This window comes from Anomaloglossus baeobatrachus, chromosome 4 (genome assembly GCF_048569485.1).
Source record: "Anomaloglossus baeobatrachus isolate aAnoBae1 chromosome 4, aAnoBae1.hap1, whole genome shotgun sequence".
NCBI lineage: Eukaryota > Metazoa > Chordata > Amphibia > Anura > Aromobatidae > Anomaloglossus > Anomaloglossus baeobatrachus.
The window spans coordinates 450,336,600-450,361,287 of NC_134356.1; the positions used below are offsets into that span (position 1 = coordinate 450,336,600).

The following is a 24,688-nucleotide window of genomic DNA, read 5'->3' on the forward strand; positions in this document are numbered from 1 at the left end:
GGCGTCACTAAGCAGCCGTCCAATAGAGGCGGAGAGCAGCTGAAAGAAAGACACGCCCACCTCTGTCCGGAGGACGCAAGTACGGTGTTGTTCCTGGTTCCTGCGGTGTCACACGTAGCGATGTGTGCTGCCTCAGGAACGTCGAACAACCTGCAACAGCAACGATATTTGGGATTTGAAGAACATGTCAACAATCAACGATATGGTGAGTATTTTTGATCGTTAGCGGTCGGTCGTACGTGTCACACGCAACGACGTTGCTAACGAGGCCAGATGTGCGTCACGAATTCCGTGACCCCAACGACATCTCGTTAGCGATGTCGTTGCGTGTAAAGTGGCCTTAAGTCATACTCCGTTGGATTCAAGATCTCTTTGCCTACATCATGCTGCTCTCAGATGAGGTAGCAAAAGCCTGCTGACAGATTCCCCTTAATTGCAGAGATCCAAATCTTAAAATGCACTGATTACAAGTGGTTGGGGCTACAAAACAGACGATTTTGGAACACTTTTTTGGTAGCCCTCATTGAACTAAATAGTGAACACAATCAGGTAACTCCCAAATTATGTAAGCAGCATTGTTCAAACTGCCAAATTACGAAAACAGTGGAGAACAGCCTGCTCAGGGGTTAGATATACATATTCCTGTCTCAGCCATGAATGCCCGTGGTGGGAATAACACTTTAAGTAGGACATCAAATAAATATTTAAAGTGATTTTTCAGCCAAATAAAAAGTGGTTTTAATGTCTTGAAGGTGAATTAAGTGAACTCCTTCGTTGTGTTGGCACATGGTCAGTGATGTGTATGAAAGGCACTGGCTGCCTGGGTATTTCAATATCTATACCAGCCCCCTTCTCTGTCTACGAATCACGCCTACAGTCATGGCCAAACGTTTTGAGAATGACACCAAAATTATATTTTCACATGATCTGTTGCCGTCTGGTTTTTAATTGTGTTTGTCTGATGTTTACATCACATACAGAAATATATTTGCAATCATATTATGAGTAGAGTACCAAAAGGTTATATTGACAGTTAGAATGAGTTAATGCAGCAAGTCAATATTTGCAGTGTTGACCCTTCTTCTTCAGGACCTCTGCAATTCTCCCTGGCATGCTCTCAATCAACTTCTGGACCAAATCCTGACTGATAGCTGTCCATTCTTGCATAAGCAATGCTTGCATTTTGCCAGAATTTGTTGTTTTTTGTTTGTCCACCCGTCTCTTGATGATTGCCCACAAGTTCTCAATAGGATTAGGATCTGGGAGGTTTCCAGGCCATGGACCCAAAATCTCTATGTTTTGTTCCATGAGCCATTTAGTGATCACCTTTGCTTTATGGCAAGGAGCTCCATCATGCTGGAAAAGGCATTGTTGGGCACCAAACTGCTCTTGGACAGTTGGGAGAAGTTGCTCTTGGAGGACATTCTGGTACCATTCTTTATTCATGGCTGTGTTTTTAGGCAAGACTGTGGTGAGCCGATTCCCTTGGCTAAGAAGCAACCCCACACATGAATCGTTTCAGGATGCTTAACAGTTGGCATGAGACAAGACTGGTGGTAGCGCTCACCTCTTCTTCTCCTAATAAGCTGTTTTCCAGATGTCCCAAACAATCGAAAAGGGGATTCATCTGAGAAAATTACTTTACCCCAGTCCTCAGCAGTCCACTCCCTGTACCTTTTGCAGAATATCAGTCGGTCCCTGATGTTTTTTCTGGAGAGAAGTGGCTTCTTTGCTGCCCTCCTTGAAACCAGGCCTTGCTCAAGCAGTCTCCGCCTCACAGTGCATGCAGAAGCACTCACACCAGCCTGCTTCCATTGCTGAGCTAGCTCGGCACTGCTGGTAGTCCGATCCCGCAGCTGAAACAGTTTTAAGATACGGTCCTGGCGTTTGCTGGTCCTTCTTGGGCACCCTGGAGCCTTTTTGGCAACAATGGAAGCTCTCTCCTTGAAGTTCTTGAAGATGCAATAGATTGTTGACTGACGTGCAATCTTTGTAGCTGCGATACTCTTCCCTGTTAGGCCATTTTTGTGCAGCGCAATGATGGCTGCACGTGTTTCTTTAGAGATAACCATGATTACCTGAAGAGAAACAATGATACCAAGCACCAGCCTCCTTTTAAAGTGTCCAGTGGTGTCATTCTTACTTAATCATGACTGATTGATCGCCAGCCCTGTCCTCATCAACACCCACACCTGTGTTAATGGAACAATCACTAAAACAATGTTAGCTGCTCCTTTTAAGGCAGGAAATGTGAAATGTGTTTTGGGGGTTTAAGTTCATTTTCTTAGCCAATATTGACTTTGCAAGTAATTGCTGTTAAGCTGATCACTCTTTATGACATTCTGGAGTATATGCAAATTGCCATTAGAAAAACTTAAGCAGTAGACTTTGTAAAAATTAATATTTGTAGCATTCTCAAAACTTTTGTCCATGACTGTATTTATAAATGATTACCATGAAAATAACTCTATACATTAATGAGATTTAAGAGTACTAACAGTAATAATAATTAATTTGAGTGTAAGATTATATAGAGGCAGGAGGTGTATGAAAAATACAAGACATTGTCATCCAAAACGGCGGCTCTCGGGAAAGTAAGTAATCTCAAAAGGCAAAACACAATATCTGTTTACTTATACGTGGTGAAACATAGTAAAGGTATATATTGCCTGGTGCTTTTATCCAAATTGTATGAGGGTGAAATGTAGTAAAACATACAGCAATGTAATACACAAGTTCACAAGAGGGCCGATGGGTCTTATGCCGGTGTCACACGGTACAATATATTGTGCGATATGTCGGCGGGGGTCACGGAATTCATGACGCACATCCGGCATCGTTAGAGATGTTGTACCGTGTGACACCTACGAACGACTGTGCACGAGCAAAAATACTCATCTTATCATTGCTCGTTGACACGTCGTTCATTTTCAAAATGTCGTTCCTCCTTCTGTGCTCCGGTTGTTCATCGTTCCCGAGGCAGCACACATCGCTCCGTGTGACACCCCGGGAACGGCGAACACAGCTTACCTGCGTCCTGCCGGCAATGCGGAAGGAAGGAGGTGGGCGGGATGTTACGTCCCGCTCATCTCCGCCCCTCCGGTTCTATTGGGCGGACGCTGTGACGCCGAACGTCCCTCCCCCTTCAGGAAGAGGATGTTCACTGCCCACAGCGACGTCGTCCGGGAGGTAAGTACGTGTGACAGGGGGTTAACGACTTTGTGCGCCACGGGCAACTAATTGCCCGTGATGCACAAACGACGGGGCGGGTGCGATCGCACGATATATCAGCGCGTGTGACGCCGGCCTTACTGTCTCTCAGTGCTCGCCCATAGTGAGATGAGAAGAGGACCATCCACCATTATGTTTCTATGTTCTTAAAGAACTTTTGGACAGGTTTATCTTTATGAGACAACTTGTTTAAAGGAATCGTCTGGTTTCATGCAAATATAGCTTCATGACTATATAAATGAAAAATTCTAGAACTTTCTAATATGTTTTATGATTCCACTCTTCACCAGTTTACAGTATATTTCTTTGCCGCTGAAGAATGGTGTTCTTGTGTTATGTGGACATGATCAGGGCAGATCAAGAGCCTCTAATTTTATTCAAGCGTCTTTCCATTCACCAACAGCAAGCAGAGATCTTAAAAATGCTGAGTAATTGAACACAAAAAAAGATATAAAATGTGTTGGACTTTTAGGAAATGCACGTTATGTCAAATAGATAGCAGATGGGAGTCCCACCAGTGGGATCTCCAACTATCTTAAGAATGAAACCCCATCAAGTGCCAACATCAGTTGAGAGATGGTTGGAATTTCCCTTCTCTACTGATAGCAGAGTGTAACTGGGCCCCATTCTTAGGGTAAATGTGGGTACCTGATGGGACTTGCATCTATTATAAACTTATGACATATCCTTGGGATATAGACATTATAATACAAAAGTGGTGACATTACATGCATTCATACAGGGAAATTCACTCAAAATATGGTCACAATATTCGGCAATAACTCTCGCTGAGACAAAGCAATCTCGATGAAACAAGTTGCAATGCTCTCCTCAGTATATGGAGCTTTGAACAAGCCAGGATACCCCCCAATTAAGAGCGAGAAATTGGTTCCGGACAGCCGTTGCGACCTCCTAACTAAAGGTTACTTCCAGGAAGTTGGAGCAACTTGTCATACACCAGCAAGGAGTATGGCAGAAATTGAGTTATTTTTCAGCTACAGGGATCTGACACCACCAGACGTCTGCCTTTGTGGTATGCTCAAAATCCGAAACAAGCATCAAATTGTGAAAGAGTTGAAGTTAAACATCCAAAGTAAAATTTCTGTTATTCCCTCGATATGCTTGCCGATACTCTAAAATAAGAAAACTGACGACACTTCCTAACAGATAAATGTGAATAGGTGCAAACTGAACATGAAATATACTCTAACAAATATACAGCTTCACTCAGAGAGTATACAATGAATGTAGGAATTATGCTTGCCGATACTCTAAACTGAGAAAACTTGTTAGGGCCAGATGGACGGGCAGACCCGGGAGGTGGGTCCACTGGGCCGAACTCCCCGATGAGGGAAAGGAGTCCGGTAGCCGGAGCACTTTAGGTAGCAGGACAGTCCGGGCACTGGAACACAATGGAGAAGTCCCTGGGACCACGAGGTCACTGATGGTGGTCCGGGTGACGGAGCTCAGGTTCGGAAGCCGTGATGATGTCAGGCGGGGTCCGGAACCGTTGGAGCGAGATGACGGGTCACCGCAGGGAACCGAGATGGTACGGACTGTCAGGATGGCAGATGGGCAGCGTTCGGGGTTCGAGATACAGCAGGACCGGATGGCGATGCAGGATCGGCTCTAGAAGACAGAGAGGTAAGTATCTCACAGAACACAAGGAGACCTGACTCCTAGCTTGGGAAAACACGAAGAACAGGCCCCGCTCCCTTGGACATTAACCCCCTTTATGCCCTGTACCTGTGTGCATCATTTCCTGTCAGTGGACACTGGCCCTTTAAGAAAGGGTCAGTGACCGCGCGCGCGCCCTAATGCGCATGCGCGCGGCCCGGGTGCCAGAAGCCAGGGCAGGAAGCTGAGAGGAGGACGCAGCAGAGCCGGCCAGGGACTGGGAAGCCGACGGGCGCCGGGAGCGGGGACCAGGAGGCCTGGGAAGCGCGGGGAGCGTGGCAGGTGAGCCGGGGAGCGGAGCAGAGGACCCGGGGAGCGGAGCAGAGGACCCGGGGAGCGGAGCAGAGGACCCGGGGAGCGTGACAGTACCCCCCCACGACCCCCTCCCCGCAACCGGGACAGGAAGGCACGGATCAGAGGAGTGCCCACGTTCTCCCTGGGCTCCCAGGACCTATCCTCAGGACCATACCCTTCCCAGTCCACCAGGAAGAACTGTCGACCTCGTACGGTCTTCATGGCCACGATATCCCTTACCGCATAGATGTCGTCCTCAGCAATAGGAGGAGGAGCCGGACTGGCGGCAGTGGAGAAGGGACCAAGGACAACCGGCTTGAGCAGAGAGACGTGGAAGGAGTTGGGTATCCTCATCGTGGCCGGGAGCTGTAGTTTGTAGGAGACCTCATTGATCTTGCCGAGGACTTTAAACGGTCCGATGTAGCGAGGTCCCAGCTTGTAGGATGGTATCTTCAGTCGGATGTATTTGGAATCAAGCCAGACGAGATCTCCCGGAGAGAAACACGGAGGATCCAGACGTCTCTTGTCCGCGTGTCTCTTCATCCGCAGGGATGCACGTGCAAGGGAGGCCTTAACTGAGTCCCAAATGGTTGTAAAGTCACGGAGTACTGCATCAGCAGCAGGGATGTCCGAGGAAGAGGATACAGGCAATGGGACAGATGGCTGAAGTCCGTAGACGACATGGAAGGGAGAACTGGAGGAGGACTCACTGACGTGGTGATTATGGGAGAATTCAGCCCAAGGAAGAAGCGTGGACCAATCGTCATGATGGGCGTTGACGTAGTGACGTAAGAAAGAGGTCAATATCTGATTGACCCGTTCCACTTGGCCGTTCGACTGAGGATGGTAGGCCGAAGAAAAGTCCAGAGTCACTCCCAGATGTTTACAGAGAGCCCTCCAGAAGCGGGAGGTGAACTGAGTTCCTCTGTCGGACACTATGTGTGATGGAAAGCCATGCAAGCGGAAGATGTGATGTATATAGGCGTCCGCGAGTTCCTGGGCAGAGGGTAGTCCAGCCATAGGAACGAAATGGGCCATTTTAGAGAACCGATCCACCACGACCCATATGACTGTGTGTCCGGAGGACAATGGCAAGTCCGTAATAAAGTCCATCGCTATGTGTTGCCAGGGAACTGAGGGTATGGGCAGAGGCAGAAGACGGCCATATGGCAGGTGTTTGGGAGTCTTGTTCCTGGCACAGGAGGAGCAGGCAGAGACAAAAGAGGCGACGTCCGTGCGAAGAGATGGCCACCAGTAATGACGTGCAATCGCACTCCATGTTCTCTTCTGACCTGCATGACCGGTTGTTTTCGAGGCATGGCCCCAGTGTAACACTTTTTTCCTGTCAGTCTCAGAGACATAAGTCTTCCCAGGCGGTATCTGGGCCAGGGTGACAGGAGCCACCGGAATGATCTTGCTAGGGCAGATGATGGGTTGGGATGTCTCTTCCTCCTGCTCCATGGGCATGAAAGACCTAGACAAGGCATCAGCGCGTACATTCTTGTTCGCGGGTCGGAAATGGAGCTGGAAGTCGAACCGGGCAAAGAACAAGGACCACCTGGCTTGCCGTGGGTTCAGTCGCTGAGCAGTCCGCAGGTATTCCAGGTTTTTGTGGTCCGTGTAAATAATGACTGGGTACACTGCTCCTTCCAGAAGATAGCGCCATTCCTCCAGAGCCAGTTTGACTGCCAATAGCTCTCGGTCACCGATGGTGTAGTTGCGTTCAGGCGCTGAGAAGCTCTTGGAGAAGAAACCGCATGTCACCATCTTCCCGGAGGAGGACTTCTGCATGAGCACTGCTCCGGCTCCCGAGGAGGAGGCATCCACCTCCAAGGTGAACTGGCGGTTTAACTCTGGACGGTGGAGTACAGGAGAGGAGGCAAAGGCTCGCTTTAGAGAGCCAAACGCGGCGTCGGCCGCAGGTGACCAGTCCTTTGGATTAGCCCCCTTCTTGGTCAAGGCGGAAAGAGGAACAGTCAGGGCCGAGAAGTGAGGAATAAACTGGCGGTAATAGTTGGCGAATCCCAGAAAGCGTTGGATTGCCTTCAGTCCAGAAGGAGGAGGCCAGTTGAGAACGGAAGAGACCTTCTTTGGATCCATCTGCAGTCCGGTATCGGTGATGAGGTAACCCAGGAAGGGGAGAGAAGACTGTTCGAAGACGCACTTCTCGTACTTGGCGTACAGACGATTCTCTCTCAGTCTTTGTAGAACCAGTTGCACGTTCTCTCGGTGGGTCTGGAGGTCCGGAGAGAAGACAAGGATATCATCCAGATATACCAACACACAGACGTAGAGAAGGTCCCGGAACACATTGTTCACTAATTCTTGGAAGACTGCTGGTGCGTTACACAGGCCGAAGGGCATCACGCAGTATTCATAGTGCCCATCGCGAGTGTTGAACGCGGTCTTCCATTCATCCCCTGAGCGGATACGGACCAGGTTGTAGGCACCCCGAAGATCCAACTTGGTGAACACACGAGCTCCTCTGAGCCGATCAAACAATTCGGGGATGAGCGGCAGGGGGTACTTGTTTTTTACGGTGATTAGGTTCAATCCCCGGTAGTCTATACATGGGCGTAGGTCGCCCTCTTTCTTCTTTACGAAGAAGAAGCCTGCTCCAGCAGGAGAGGAGGATCTCCGAATGAATCCCTTAGCCAAGCTCTCTGTGATGTACGTAGACATGGCCCTTGTTTCGGCTGGAGACAGTGGATATATCCGTCCTCGAGGTGGTGTAGTTCCCGGGAGCAGGTCAATGGCACAATCGTAAGGACGATGTGGCGGAAGTACTTCAGACTCCTTCTTATCAAAGACGTCCACGAAGGACCAATAGGCTGAGGGCAGTCCCGGTAGGGACTCGGGAACCGGAGGTCGCCGGATAGGTTGTATGGTCTTCAGACAGTTCTCATGGCAAGAAGACCCCCATCGAGTGATATCACCAGTGCCCCAGTTGACTGAAGGCTCGTGTGTCCGCAACCAAGGAAGGCCCAGCAGGATTTGATGTGACATATGTGGGAGGACGTAGAGAGCGATGTTCTCGGTGTGCAGAGCACCGATACGCAGTTCAAGCGGCTTGGTGATCCAGGAGATGGTGTCAGAGAGGGGTCTCCCATCCACAGAGGCAATCACAAGAGGTTTGGCGAGTGGAGTAACAGGCACCTGGTACTTGTTCACCGTGGCCTGCTGGATGAAATTGCCTGCTGCCCCCGAATCGAGGTACGCCTCAGCCGTAAACCGCGTCTCTCCCGTTGTCACTTGCACAGTCCATGTAACTGGGTCTGAGAGAGTCCCAGCACCTAGGGTGGCCTCTCCTACCAACCATAGGCTTTGAAGTTTCCCGGCCTCTCTGGACAGGCGCGTAGCAGGTGTGTGCCCTCTCCGCAGTAGAAGCAGAGACCCTTGGCGAGCCGCTCTGCTCGACGTTGTTCAGACTGTCACACACGGTCGATCTGCATGGGCTCATGGACGGAGACACCAGAGGCCGTTGACTGGAGTACGGAGGGCTTCTGTGGAGGAGAGGAATGCCTTACCGGACGTCTCTCACGGGACACCTCTTTGGACCGCTCCTGAAAGCGTATGTCCACTCGAGTCGCTAGGGTAATCAGGGCGTCCAGGGTGGAGGGTACGTCACGTCCAGCCAGCTCATCTTTGATTCGACCCGAGAGTCCTTCCCAGAAGGCGGCGGTTAGGGCCTCGTTATTCCACCCGAGTTCTGAAGCCAAGGTGCGGAAACGGATGGCGTATTGACCCACCGTCAGAGTTCCCTGACGTAACCGGAGAAGAGATGAAGCAGACGCGGAGGCGCGTCCGGGTTCGTCAAAGGTGCTGCGAAAGGCCTGCAGGAACTCCTGGAGGTTCTTGGTCATAGGGTCCTCCTTCTCCCACAAGGGGTTCATCCACGCCAGTGCCTCGCCCTCTAGGTGAGACATGATGAAGGCGACCTTGGCTTGGTCGGAGGCAAACAAATGTGGCAGCTGCGTGAAATGGAGGGAGCATTGGTTTATAAACCCCCTGCAGGTCTTGGGATCTCCGGCGTACCGGGGTGGTGAGGCCAAACGCAGTCTGGAAGCATCCGAGGAGGCTGCCACGGGAGCGGGAGCCGTGGATTGACTAGTGGAGGCTCGGGATGTTGAAGACGTGACTGCCGCTTGTAGCGTGGTCAGGCGGGTGTCCACGGAAGTCATAAAGTTCAGCATGCGGGTCTGGACTTCACGCTGGCGTTGGAGTTCCTCATGCAAGGCCGCTAGTGCTTCGGCGGGATCCATGGCCTGTTCTTACTGTTAGGGCCAGATGGACGGGCAGACCCAAGAGGTGGATCCACTGGGCCGAACTCCCCGATGAGGGAAAGGAGTCCGGTAGCCGGAGCACTTTAGGTAGCAGGACAGTCCGGCACTGGAACACAATGGAGAAGTCCCTGGGACCACGAGGTCACTGATGGTGGTCCGGGTGACGGAGCTCAGGTTCGGAAGCCGTGATGATGTCAGGCGGGGTCCGGAACCGTTGGAGCGAGATGACGGGTCACCGCAGGGAACCGAGATGGTACGGACTGTCAGGATGGCAGATGGGCAGCGTTCGGGGTTCGAGATACAGCAGGACCGGATGGCGATGCACGATCGGCTCTAGAAGACAGAGAGGTAAGTATCTCACAGAACACAAGGAGACCTGACTCCTAGCTTGGGAAAACACGAAGAACAGGCCCCGCTCGCTTGGACATTAACCCCCTTTATACCCTGTACCTGTGTGCATCATTTCCTGTCAGTGGACACTGGCCCTTTAAGAAAGGGTCAGTGACCGCGCGCGCGCCCTAATGCGCATGCGCGCGGCCCGGGTGCCAGAAGCCAGGGCAGGAAGCTGAGAGGAGGACGCAGCAGAGCCGGCCAGGGACTGGGAAGCCGACGGGCGCCGGGAGCGGGGACCAGGAGGCCTGGGAAGCGCGGGGAGCGTGGCAGGTGAGCCGGGGAGCGGAGCAGAGGACCCGGGGAGCGGAGCAGAGGACCCGGGGAGCGTGACAAAACTGATAACACTTCCTAACAGACAAATGTGAACAGGTGCAAACTGAACATGAAATATACTCTAACAAATATACAGCTTCACTAAGAGAGTATACAATGAATGTAGGAATTATGCTTGCCGATACTCTAAAATGAGAAAACTGATAAGACTTCCTAACAGACAAATGTAAACAGGTGTAAATTGAAGATTAAATATACTCTAAAATATACAGCTGCACTCAGAGAGTATGCAAACACTGAATGTAGGAATTATGCTCGCCGATACTGTAAAATAAGAAAACTTATGGTAATTTCTAACAGACAAATGTGAATAGGTGCAAACTGAACATGAAATATACTCTAACAAATATACAGCTGCCCTCAGAGAGTATGCAAACATTGAATGTAGGAATTATCCTTGCCGATAAGTTCAGGAACATGGGACACTGTGTCATAATGTGTCTGCAAGAAAACACAGATCACATCCAGCATCTCATGTAATGCAATCTATTACACAAACGTCAAGGTATGTAGCGTAATATTTTTGTTCAGATTGCTTCATCCTAATGGGACTAACAACAGAGTCATCTCCTATGGCTGTCACTGCGCCAATATTATATTAAATTAAAGATATCTATAATATTCCAATAATCTGAGATTCTTATATTCATATATATATTTGCACATTTGTAACCATGTTCATTCCAATAAACTAAGTGCACGCACTATCGCAAACTCCATAGCCACACTCTTAATATAATGCAGGATGAATGGGTTAAGCATCATATTTTTTCTTTTGCCACGAGAAGACAAGCGTTCTCTGAAAGCTGGAGCTGATTTATACATTATTTATAAGAATAATTAAACTTGCAGGCTTATTTTCCCACTATGCATGGCACATCCCTTCAACTATTCTTTCTAGACTGGAAAGACATATCTGAAACAACAGAGAGTAGCGAATATACTTCTACAGCAGAGAATGGCACAAAGCTGAAAACATCATTTGTAAGCTGGGGGAGCACATTTATTTAGGAGGGGACAATTATTTATTCTGAATAAGAATACGCTCACACCATTGTATTTTTAGTCTGAGGGCTGTCCGTGAAAAATCTGACAGCACTCCGATCAATGTTATTCAATTGGCTTGTTCAGATGACCCTTTTTTTTTTTCATGGTTTGCATGAAAAAAATTGCAAAGAGCACAAGTCTTTTCCGTTTTTTGGATGAGTCTCGGCTATTAAAGTCTACGGGTGCGCAAAAGAAATCAGATCCCAAAAGCATCTGATTTGTTCAGGATACACTGGAATTGTTTCATGTAGGAAACTGGTTTTGGTCTTTTAAAGGGAACCTGTCACCAGATTTGGCGACTATAAGCTGCGGCCACCACCTGTGGGCTCTTATATACAGCATTCTAACATGCTGTATATAAGAGCCCAGGCCGCTGTGTAGAACGTAAAAATAAATTTATAATACTCACCTACGAGGTGTTGCGGTGCAGACTGGTCGGATTGATGTCACCGTTCTCCCATAGCAGTTCCTCCTCTTTCGGCCATCTTTGTCCTCCTTCTTCTGAAGGTAATGTGGATGATGTGTTCTACGTCATCCACAATAGCTGGCATTGAGGTCCGATACAGGCGCACTACAATACTTTGATCTGCCTTGCTCAGGGCAGATCAAAGTGCGCCAACGCAGGACCTCAATGCTGGCTAGTGTGGATGACGTAGAACGCGTCACCACACTCGCTTCAGAAGAAGGAGGACAAAGATGGCCGAAAGAGGAGGCACTTGTATGGGAGAACGGAGATGACGTAGGACGCGTCATGCACCCAGGCGTCAGAAGGAGGACAAAGATGGCTGAAAGAGGAGGCGCTAGTACCGGAGAACGAAGACGCCCATCCGACCAGTCTGCACCGCAACGCCCCACAGGTGAGTATTATAAAGTGATTTTTATGTTCTACATAGCAGCTTGGGCTCTTATATACAACATGTTAGAATGCTGTATATAAGAGCGTACTGGTGGTGACCGCAGCTTATAGTCACCAAATCGGGTGACAGGTTCCCTTTAAAATTTAAAGGGAATCAGAATTTTGCAATTAAGTGAGGAAAGCATGCTGCAAGAGTTAAAAAAGTAAAAACATCTGTGTTTCTCTTATCTGTGTCCGAACTATTGATTACTCATACTGAAGCATTTATTTCTCTGTGATTAACAATGGTGTGACTTGGTGCCTCCTACAGACAAGTCTGACATGCCCTCTCCACTGAGTGACACCTCACAGTCAATGCAGAATCACTATTGAGAGCCTGATGTGGATGGGGACAGCTCCCAGCTCTGCTACACTCAATTCTGAGATAAAGTCAGAATGGCTGCACACAGTGATCTAAGATATTGCTTGTACACAAATAAATGATTGAGATTGGTCAATGTTTTTGATCAGCATGTCATCAGAGTTTGGTCAATGTGTCATTTTTTACCATCAGAGTTTAATCAATTTTTTTTCTGTACGAGATTTATTTATTTTTTTTAAACAAACTGATGAAGGTTTCTCAAGCTTGGAGTATCAAACAGTCCACTAAAAGGAACAACACACAGATAGCATTAAAGTGCGGCCCAACTTTTTTACACAGATGAATAGACCAGCATTAGTAAGTTTGACCTGATACTCGTATCAATATCGAATGAATCTCCGTGCTTTTGTGCTTATAATTCAGTCCGATTAAAAAATCAGACACAATAGGTGCAAGTGCAGTCCGTGGAAAACACTAAAGAGTGAAGGACTCTCCCAGTGTGCTCTTATCTGACTGGTGCTTTGTATAGCAAGCTCCGAACCACAGATGGTCTTCACACGTTACCCACACGTTACGATGTCACCACTCATTTAGCTACAGACATGTGGGTTATAGGAGTATGGCAATAGTGTCAAAACCATCTTTCTTTAATGAGCTGCATCAAAGAGAAAGCAATTTGCATAAAAAAGAGTGCACGTGAGTCACAGGTATACTAAGAGAAGTGTGGGAGTATATTTGATTAAAACATAGATGCAAAGGTTGATGTAAGTGGTGTGTGCTGGCGTTGTGGCGCCACATTACAAAGCTACCCACATACCTGACAGTAACTTATGTAATTATTACACAATCCATTCCATCTCCTTATACAACTGGGTACAGAGTAAGAACTGACATTGTCTGTCTGCAGCCGCACCATCGGGAAAATGCTCCCTCTCACCACAACCTATTGGGCCTTTTATTTTAGCACTGCATTGTTGTTTATTCATGTGCAAATACTTTTTCTACGAAAAATATGCATTGAATCAATATTTTACACAGATCTTCACTATTACTGCCACCTACAGAAATCAAGTGAGGAATATATTCATCTATGACACATATGGCAAACTCTTGCCCACAGGTTGATTTTATTTGGCCCTTGATGCCTGGAACCCACTATTCTGTAAGGAAGGCTATGTGGGGCCCATTATTCTGTATGGAGGACTATGTGGGGCCCATTATTCTGTATGGAGGACTATGTGTGGCCCATTATTCTGTAAGGAAGGCTATGTGTGGCCCATTATTCTGTAAGGAAGGCTATGTATGGCCCATTATTCTGTAAGGATGGCTATGTGTGGCCCATTATTCTGTAAGGACGGCTGTGTGTGGCCCATTATTCTGTAAGGACGGCTGTGTGTTGCCCGTTATTCTGTATGGAGGGCTATGTGAGAACCATTATTCTGCATCGAGGACTATGTGTGGCCCATTATTCTGTATGCAGGACTATGTGAGACCCATTATTCTGCATGGAGGGCTATGTGGGGCCCATTATTCTGTATGGAGGACTATGTGGGGCCCATTATTCTGTATGGAGGACTATGTGCGACCCATTATTCTGTATGGAGGACTATGTGGGGAACATTATTCTGTATGGAGGGCTATGTGAGGCCCATAATTCTGTATGCAGGACTATGTGTGGCCCATTATTCTGTATGCAGGACTATGTGTGGCCCGTTATTCTGTATGGAGGACTATGTGGGGCCCATTATTCTGCATAGAGGAATATGTGGGGCCCATTATTCTGTATGGAGAACTATGTGGGGCCCATTATTCTGTATGGAGGACCTATGGCACATTATTCTGTATGGAGAACTATGTGGGGCCCATTATTCTGTATGGAGGGCAATGTGGGGCCCATTTTTCTGTATGGAGGACTATGTGAGGCCCACAACTAGGTTGGCATATGACTTTGTCCAAGTTTGTAACTTTGGCCCTCTGTGTATTTGAGGTTGCCATCCCTGCTCTATGACTATGACCAAGAAATTCTGCCAAGATGTGGAACAGTACAAACCTTTAGATTTTACCCACTGTATTTGTTCTATCAGAATATAATTTTGTGCAAAACAAAAACAAAAAAACTATTCAAAATGCAAACATTTAAATAAGAATCAAATAATAAAATAACAATTATGAAATATGACAGATGCCATAAATCTGGCCTGAACTTTATAATTATATATTGGTGCTACATAACTAATATCAAAATATAAAGCAAACAGGTGAAAGAGGCAGTCAGCTTTATAATAGGTGCTATAATGACAAAAAGACAACTTCCCGTTATGCCTTCCTCTCTATGACCCTTTAAAATCATTTTTCAGAGCAAAGATGGATCATAGCCGACGTGCTTCTTCTAAGTACTATATACGGTAGGAGGTGTAATAGTCCCAATAGTTCAACTCTAGTACAGAGGAACAAACCTGAAAGGTGTCAGTTCTAGTGAGCTCCATGAAATTATTGGGCAGAAACAATTCAAAGTAGTTCTATGTTTTAGTACTTTCTCTTACAGTTCAATGTATGGAGGACACAATAAATAAATAATATAATTAGTGATAAGAGAGCCCTACCATGCTTGGGTGCTTGGTACTCATAACGAGCAGTTGGATGATCGGAGGGGCAAGACTCGAGTACCTGAGTATAATGGAAGTCAATGGGGGACTCAAGCATTTTTCCAGAAGCTTTCCCGGAATAATGCTCAAATTCCCCATTGACTTTCATTATACTCTCATACTCAAGTTGTGCCTATCCGAGAGTCCAACTCCTTGTTATGGGTACTGAGCACCAAAGCATGGTAGATTTCCATAGCGGTAGACGGGATTATTTTATCTCAGATCCCATATAAATCTGATCATGACTCCATAACGTGTCTATTACAGATTCTGATTCAACTATATGTACCGAATTATTATCCATCTGCCTCCATATAGCCTTTGTGCCTGATGCCTTACACATAAGCATGTCGTATTTTGGGGTAGCGTGTATGAATTAGGTTTACAAAGAAAATGTTCAATCTGCCTGACTATATACCGTAATCCTTTAGTTTGGCCAGACACATGAGTGGACACATTTAATGAGACTCTGTCATTCTGCTTCTCAGGCTAAGCAATGGCTGTAATAATTATTGTTATCATTATCATTATACTATTGTATTAATGCAGCACTAATACTGTACAATGCATAGCATATCATTATGGCATACAGTGGTCAAATCTAATAGGAGCAGACAGTGGTCATCTGGCCTACGTAGAAGTCCAACTATAACATTATTCGTAGAACTGGTTCGGGTAGGTAGATCTGAATCCTACGTACATATGGTATATGAATTTTTATACATTCTGGATGTCTGTCTATAGTGAGTCCAAAAATTTCCTGTAAATTCATGTTTTATCTTCTTATTTTGCTGATTCCTCAGTATTCTCCATCCTTCGTGCCCTTTGAGCTCCCCAGACAAAAACGCAGAATACATCACATATGGTGTAAAATGGCTTTGAAGTGCATAAGGGAAAAGGCCACCCAACAATAACCCAGAAAAGAAGAATGACAAAACATTAAGCAGACGTCAGTCCTTTGAAAAGAGTCTCAGCTCGTGCCTCACTTGGGGTCTATGTATCTGTGCCTTGCCAATGGATAGCACAGAGCCAGTCAGTAAAATTTAAGAATCAGCATTTTTTTTTACTTGTAAAATGAGAATCCCTCAGAATTAATTTAAAGCACCTACAAAACTTTTGTGTAAACTGATTTGTGCAATGCAATGACTATATGGTCATCATAGATTGACTGGTCCTATAGGTAGACAGTATGGAAGAATCACCAAAGAGCGAACATTTTTGGGACGCTGATGTGTCTATAGATTGCTGGAATTGGTCACAGAAAATCCCATGCCAAAGACAAACCATGCCTATCATTTATTTGTGGTTAAAATAGTTTGTGTAGTAATCTAACTGGCTAATCATCTACTGGTGCAATCACTGTGGGAAAAGAGAAGCCAACAACCCCAGTGAAGCAGGGGCAGACATGGCACCCTTGCTGCTCGTGTGACTATAGATGGGTCTTGGGGTGCTGTAGACTATAATGTGTATTTTGCTTGGTATCTTGGAAAGAAGAGGCCTATCTGTTGTAAGATATGGCTTTACTCACGCAAATCTGAGTGTAATAAAAAAACCCTTGTAGACATAAAAGCCTTTTAGAGTGCTTTCACATTATGTTTACAGTGTCCATTGGATACGAATATCTGGAGAACTTTATAGAGTTTACTGCCAATAGATGTAATTGCATAAACATACATCGGGGTGGCGTTTGTCAAGCTTTGGCGTCCATGTATAAAAAAGGTGAAAGAGAGCAGAATTCCTTTTTACCAGATTCCTCTGTATGGAATAGCACTGATCACACTATATGTGGAATAGTACCAACAGCACTCTATGTGGAATAGTACTGACAGCACTCTATGTGGAATACTACTGACAGCACTCTATGTGGAATACTACTGACAGCACTCTATGTGGAATACTACTGACAGCACTCTATGTGGAATACTATAGACAGCACTCTATGTGGAATACTATAGACAGCACTCTATGTGGAATACTACTGACAGCACTGTATGTGAAATAGTACTGCCAGCACTCTATGTGGAATAGTACTGACAGCACTCTATGTGGAATAGTACAGGCAGCACTCTATGTGGAATACTACTGACAGCACTCTATGTGGAATAGTACCAACTGCACTCTATGTGGAATACTACTGACAGCACTGTATGTGCAATAGTACTGACAGCACTCTATGTGGAATACTACAGACAGCACTCTATGTGGAATACTACAGACAGCACTCTAAGTGGAATACTACTGGCAGCACTCTATGTGGAATACTACTGGCAGCACTCTATGTGGAATACTACTGACAGTACTGTATGTGGAATACTACTGACAGCACTGTATGTGGAATACTACAGACAGCACTGTATGTGGAATACTACAGACAGCACTGTATGTGGAATACTACAGACAGCACTCTATGTGGAATACTACAGACAGCACTCTATGTGGAATACTACTGACAGCACTGTATGTGGAATACTACAGACAGCACTCTATGTGGAATACTACTGACAGCACTCTATGTGGAATAGTACTGACAGCACTGTATGTGAAATAGTACTGACAGCACTGTATTTGGAATAGTACCCACAGCACTGTATGTGGAATACTACAGACAGCACTCTATGTGGAATACTACAGACAGCACTGTATGTGGAATACTACAGACAGCACTCTATGTGGAATAGTACCCGCAGCACTCTATGTGGAATACTACAGACAGCACTCTATGTGGAATACTACTGACAGCACTGTATGTGGAATACTACAGACAGCACCGTATGTGGAATACTACAGACAGCACTCTATGTGGAATACTTCTGACAGGACTGTATGTGGAATACTTCTGACAGCACTCTATGTGGAATACTACTGACAGCACTATGTGGAATACTACTGACAACACTCTATGTGGAATAGTATTGACAGCACTGTATGTGAAATAGTACTGACAGCACTCTATGTGGAATAGTACCCGCAGCACTCTATGTGGAATACTACAGACAGCACTGTATGTGCAATACTACAGACAGCACTCTATGTGGAATACTACTGAAAGCACTGTATGTGGAATGCTATTGACAGCACTGTATGTGGAATACTACAGACAGCACTCTATGTGGAATAACACTGAAAGCAATTTATGTGGAATACTACAGACAGCACTCTATGTGGAATAGTACCAACTGCACTCTATGCAGATTAGAACCAACAGCACTCTTTGTGGAATAGTACCAACAGCACTCTATGTGGAATAACACTGAAAGCAATTTATGTGGAATACTACAGACAGCGCTCTACGTGGAATAGTGCCGATAACATTCTATGTGGAATAGCACCGACGTCTTTATGTGGAATAGTGCTGACAGCACGCTATGTGGAATAGGACAGCGAGCAGTATATGTGGAATAGTACTAACAGTACTCTATGTAGACTAGTACCAACAGCATTCTATGTAAAATAGCACCAACAGCACTCTAAGACAAATAGTACTTACAGCACTCTATGCCGAATAGTATTGACATCTAATGGAGTAGCACCGACAGTGTTCTATGTGAAATATCACTAACAGCATTTTATGTGGAATACCGCAAACATCACTCTATGTGGAATAGTACTGACAGCACTCTATGTGGAATAGTACTGACAGCACTCTATGTGGAATAGCACAGATAGCACTCTATTTGGAATAGTATCAAACAGCACTCTAAGTGGAAAAGTATTGACAGCACTCTCATGAAATAGCACCAACAGCATGCTATGTGGAATAGTACTGATAGCACTCTAGGTGGAATAGCACCGACCGCACCCTATGTGGAATAGCACCAACAACACGCTATATGGAATAGTTCCGACAGCATTCTATGTAGAATGACACCGACTGCACTATTCTATATACTAGGAAAAAAAGGTATACCAACACATTCAGGCCAAACAGAGGTCAAACGTACACTTGTTTGGCTTTAAATGGACAAAGGAGAGCCTATGGATATGTTTGATATATGCACCAGGACTCGGTTTTTCACGCGGATATGGCTAATGGACAATGCTTGTGAATTTATCATTACAGACATGTTTGAGGCGCACATATTTGTGAAAAAATGTATGTGTAGTGTAGAGTGCCATTTACAGTGTGAATGTGAGACATGGCAGTGTGTTTGCAGGTGCTATGTGTGGTGTATGTGTAATGTACATACTGTACATGCCATATATGTGTGTACAGTGTAACCAATGTGTACACCATAGATGCTACTGAGGGAAAGAAGGGAAACACATGGTTTTGCCCTGGAACCTGTCTGTGTCCTTCTCTGCTAAGAGGACAACTATTTAGCAGCATGGCAGGACCTTTAGATCAATGATAGCATTGCTTTGACAATATAGATGGTTTTCTGGTTGGTATGATAGGATGGATGCAGATGTAGCACTCTGCATCATCATCTAATACTTTGCTCCTGCTACTTTAGGATTAAATTTGCTGCAAAATTGACTTTTTCGCCTAAAAGTACTGAGAAATAGAGGACAAGGAAGATATTTGAGCTTTTTCACCAATGTCAGTGTCACCCATGTAACCACACTTTTAACCTCACACACACAGATTAGGTGTAATCATCATTATGGAGGCCAATCTTCTGAAATGTTCATTTTTACAACCCTCTGATCCAAGCCTTTGGATCTTTCCAGTATTGGAGAACTTATGACGGACTTAGGGCTCAGTCGGATGAGAGTATAATATGGACGTGTCCTGTCTGAGGAAAAATCGGAGTGCGCACTCACCGATGTAATTTAATAGAGCTGCTTAGATGAATTTTGCACACGGACTGGATGTCACAGGGACGTAATAAACTATACAAGGCTGGCACATGGGTGACAATATGGATGAACATCGTCTGAGTATTCTGTATGAAGCTCAGGCGGTCTTTCATACACTCGTCTGACCTCGACCTTAGTCTACCTGCTAGGCCTCCGGGTGACATACTTTGGGTCTTCTTGAAGGACAGAAATATGAAAGTATACCACATTATCCGCCTTTGCAATGCTGCTCATTCTTCCTTCAGTTCTGTCCAGATTTCACGTGTAATCTTTAGTCCAAATAAAAGCCGCTCCAAGAGGAAGTATGCCATTTATATGTATATGAGCCGTGCGTGGCGCCCAGCACCCCACAGATCTACACGTAAGTAATAAAGACACTTTCTTTACGTTCCCACTTTCTTCTCAATCTCACAAGTACAAGGACTGTAATACTTGGTTATCATTCACTCACACTTCATTACTTCAGCTCTTCTCACAAACTCACAGCAGTGGGGTCGATCGATTCCCCCGACGGCCATAAGTATGTGTAAAGTTTACATTTAAGGTGTACCGATGAGACATTAATATATATTTTGTCCCAGCACGAAATGTGCACACCTATATAACCTTATACCACCTCCTGCAATAGCACTAGGTATAATTATCATATAAATGTAATTACATATTACATAACACACTGCGCTTTCTACTAAAAACATAATAAACCCTTCCCGCACTACTAGAAGCAAATGTGAAATTGCAATTAAAGTCACGTAGGGTTAACCCTTAATCCTTTAAGAAGAAAAAATAATAATGAAAAAAACAAACAAACAGCTGAACGGCGAGCTTCGCAGAAAGGGAGATGATACCGGTGTAAATTAACCCTTCACGTTCAAATTCAGAGTAACACACTTTCCTGCACCATCAGGGATAGCCTTATGAATCTTAAGAGCAAGCACCGACTAGCTTCTAATGTGTCGTTAGGATTGCCAGCACTTCAGGGGTTACTGTCATTCATTAGATGGCGGTAAGAACTGAAAGTGGTTGTACCGTAGCTGACCCCCATGCGGCTTCCTAATGACTTTCCTGTAAGGAGAAGCAATGTGATGGAGAAGGGGATGAGGATCAGGAGGAGTGGTACCCAGGTCAATCCAAACCCCCACTTATATTATTGCATCTGTCAGTGTAAATCATCAACGCAAACTTTTGTGTAGTTTCCCTAAATACTGCACATACTAGAAACAATGCTGCAGATCCTAGGACTATATGGCGGCTTCGGAGCCGAAGAGGTTAATTAACACCCCTCCTTCCCACAAAAAAGCTGTCAAAGTTTTCCAAGGCTGCTCTGCTGTCTTTGCTCACTATCCTCCCATCCCTGCTTCTATCTCCCTCCATGAATGTGTAATGAAAAGCCCAGATTGCCTCCGCCACATCTCCCTGCACCCTCAACAACCCACTGTTTGGAGATGGTACCTCTGTTGGTGGTGGTTATAGGGTAGCTGTGTCTTCCTGCAGCTCCTGTATGATCCCCTCTTCTGGCAGGTTCCTGGGGGTCTCTGGGCTGGGGGGCTGGCTTGCTGATTTCTGTTTCCAAAGCCGGATCAGGGCTAGCAGGAGAACAAGGATCCATTATTCCCCCCAAAAGAATGATGTAGTAGGGTCTTGAGGATCAGGATCCCCCCCAATGTTAGATATTGCTGGGAGGAGGCTCATAGACTCCCTCTGTCTCTGTGTCAATGCAACTCTATGGTAAGGAAAGGAAGGAGGGAGAGCCACAGGGAAAGAGTGTGATATAAGAACAGTTCCCACATGTGGCCACTGACAGCGCTAGAGGGAAGTGCTGGGATTTATTATGGGAGAACACATGTACACAGACAGTTTAATGTCTACTCACCTAGACAGCTATTGTACAGGCGGCAGCCTTCATTCACCGGGGGACACGTCTTACCACCTAAAATAAGAAAACCTCTTCCGCATTTCCTACTCCCAAGATTCTGTTCTACAAAACTGACCATAGGAAATGTTATTTTTCCTTGAAAATGACAGCAGTGCCATTCAGGAACCTGTAAATGTAGGAGCCCACCATGAGGGTTTTTTTTTACGCCGAGTATTTTCGCTGTATCAAAAATGCACCATTTTACAGTACAAGCAAAGTGGATGGGATTAATAGAAATCTCATGCCCATTGTGCTTCTTTCTAAGGCCGAGTTCACATGTCCTGTAATCATCCCTTAGGCCAGAATCACACTTGCTAGTGCCCTGCGTGTAACTCGCGCGAGTCTCTCATGGTAGAACCCGGCATGACCGCACACTCTCCTGACAGGAGCGGGTCGGTTGCATGTATCTCTATGCAGCTCAGACGCTCCTGTATGCATAGTGTGCGGCCATGCCGGGTTCTACCATGAGAGACTCACGCGAGTTACACGCGATGCACTAGCTAGTGTGACTCTGGCCTTAGAATGGATCCTGCAGAGATTAGTTGGGAAAAAAGTTCTGCAAACACAACTTTTCTGTCCGTTGTTAAATAATTGATGTCTGCCGGATCCGTATTTTTAGCATTGGTGTCTATGGAGAATGGATTTGTTAATGGATTGCTATTTAGTCATCCATTTTTCTTGCATTTGTATAAATCCGTTTTTTTTTTTTCTTACAGGAGCCATTACAAATGGAAGATGAATAGCAATCCATTAATAATAATTTTTATTTCTATAGCGCCAACTTATTCCGCAGCGCTTTACAATTCAGACGGGACATGTTCAGACAATATGAGACAATACAAAGTCACAAAATTAAGATACCAGGAGGAGTGAGGGCCCTGCTCGTAAGCTTACAGTCTATGAGGAGATAGGGGAGGCACAAAAGGTGGATGGGGGAAAGAAACGGATCCATTAGGCTGCTTTCACACATCCGGTAGGTGCAGAGCCGGCCAGTCCGGCTCTAAAACCTATGCAATGGATGCGGCGAAAAAGCCGCATCCTTTGCATAAGTTTTTTAAATGTGGCCCGTCCGTTTTTTGCCGCTTGCGGCATGCTACTGAGCATGCGCAGTGGCAAAAATCGCAAGTGGCGGCCGGATGCGTTTTTTGACGCATCGCGCCGCATCCGGCGTCCATAGGCATGCATTGAAAAATGCGCCGCATCGGCCGGATGCGGCGCGATACGGGTTTTTTTGCCGCACAAAAAAACGTGCCAGGCAACGTTCCATCCGGCCGCCGCATCGGCTAAATCTGCCGCATGCGGCAAAAAACGGACAGAACGCAAGCCCATGCGGCACAATGCGGCACTAATTAAAGTCTATGCAGGAAAAACGCAACCGGCAGCAAAAAAAAAGGTTGCGTTTTTCCTGCAAAGTGTCGGATTGTGCCGCACAGGAAAAAACGGAGGTGTGAAAGCAGCCTTATCCATTGACTTAAAAAAAACTGATCCGGCAGACATTTTGCCAATGGATCTCTGCAGGATCCACGCTAACAGATGATGATTACAGGACGTGAACTCAGTCGTACTGACCTGTGGTGCACTTTTCCACGCTGCAGCATGTCAGCCCTACCTACTGTATCCTCACCCATCCCTTGTAGACTGTGAGCCCTTGCGGACAGGGTCCTCTATCCTCCTGTACCAGTCTGTGCCTTGTATTGTTTATGATTATTGTACCTGTCCCTACTATCTATACCCCTTTCACATGTAAAGGACCATGGAATAAATGGCGCTATAATAATACTACTAAAAAAGTTTCCTCTGTGGGTACGCTGCGTCTTCTGTGCAGAATTTCCCCATAGACTTGCGTTAGATGCCAAAATTCCACAGGTAAAAGACGCGTTTTTGGTGCTTTTACGCTGCAGAAATGCATAAAAAACTGCATGTAATCCGCAGATAATGATATCACTACCAGAAAGTTTAAAAAACAAAACAGCTTTATTTAAAGGAGGACACATCAAACAAAGACAAAAAAACGCAGAGTCAAAAACACGATAAAACCGCAGCATCAAAAACGCAAGTAAAGTAAGCTGCGGAGATGTGAAGAAATTCTACAGTGTCAAAATCTCAACGGATTCTGATCGTGGTAACATAGCCTACAAGACAGCGGAGAGTAAGGCTATGTTCACATGTAGCAGGTTTGCTGCACTTTATTTTTGCTTTTTATGCACATTAAAAGCTGCTTTTTACAGAACCAACAAAAGTTTTGAGATCTGAAAAATCTCATTCACATGCTTTTTTTTCCCCTGACTTAATTCAAAACTGAAGCACTTTTTTAAATCTGTCCCATGTCAATTCTTTCGTCATTTTTGCCCCATTTTTTTCCCCATAGAATCAATGAGAAAGTGAAAAAAAGCTAGAAAAAACACAACAAATGTTTTTGCATCGTTTTCACTGCTTTTTTTTTAAGTGTTTTTCGTAAACTAAACTTGGTTTATTAGATCTACTGTAGACATTGCAGATGTGTAATCCGGACCCGAAAAAGCTGCAAAAAATGAGACAAAAAAAGCAGCAAAAACCCTGTGAAACAAATATAGATATTCTGTATGCAGTGTTATTACTACTAAGAGAACAAGTTTTGCCTGCATAATAAAAACGCAGCACAAACACTGCATGTGAACACAAACCATAGCCATCTTCACACAATGTGCTTTTGCTGTGTTTGTTCCATGTTTTTTTCATTGGTTTTATGCCAATCCATGCTACTAAAAAGCTGATTTTTACAGTATCGGCAAAAGCCAGAAATCTTATACACACACTTGCTTTGTTTTCCTGACTGAAATGGAAAACTGCTGTATTTTTTGAAAGAAGCAGCAT

At 45.5% G+C, this 24,688-nt stretch overlaps 1 protein-coding gene across 1 annotated transcript in view; it reads right to left on the reverse strand.

The window, feature by feature from the left end:
• The window catches only part of RORA (RAR related orphan receptor A), a 492,964-nt gene extending 471,333 nt beyond the window's left edge, over positions 1–21,631 (reverse strand). Inside the window, exon 1 of the mRNA XM_075345593.1 lies at positions 21,373–21,631. Coding sequence (XP_075201708.1) covers positions 21,373–21,529 — 157 coding nt within the window. The 5' untranslated portion in view covers positions 21,530–21,631. The remainder of the gene's footprint in view (positions 1–21,372) is intronic.
• Between the last annotated feature and the right edge of the window lie 3,057 nt (positions 21,632–24,688).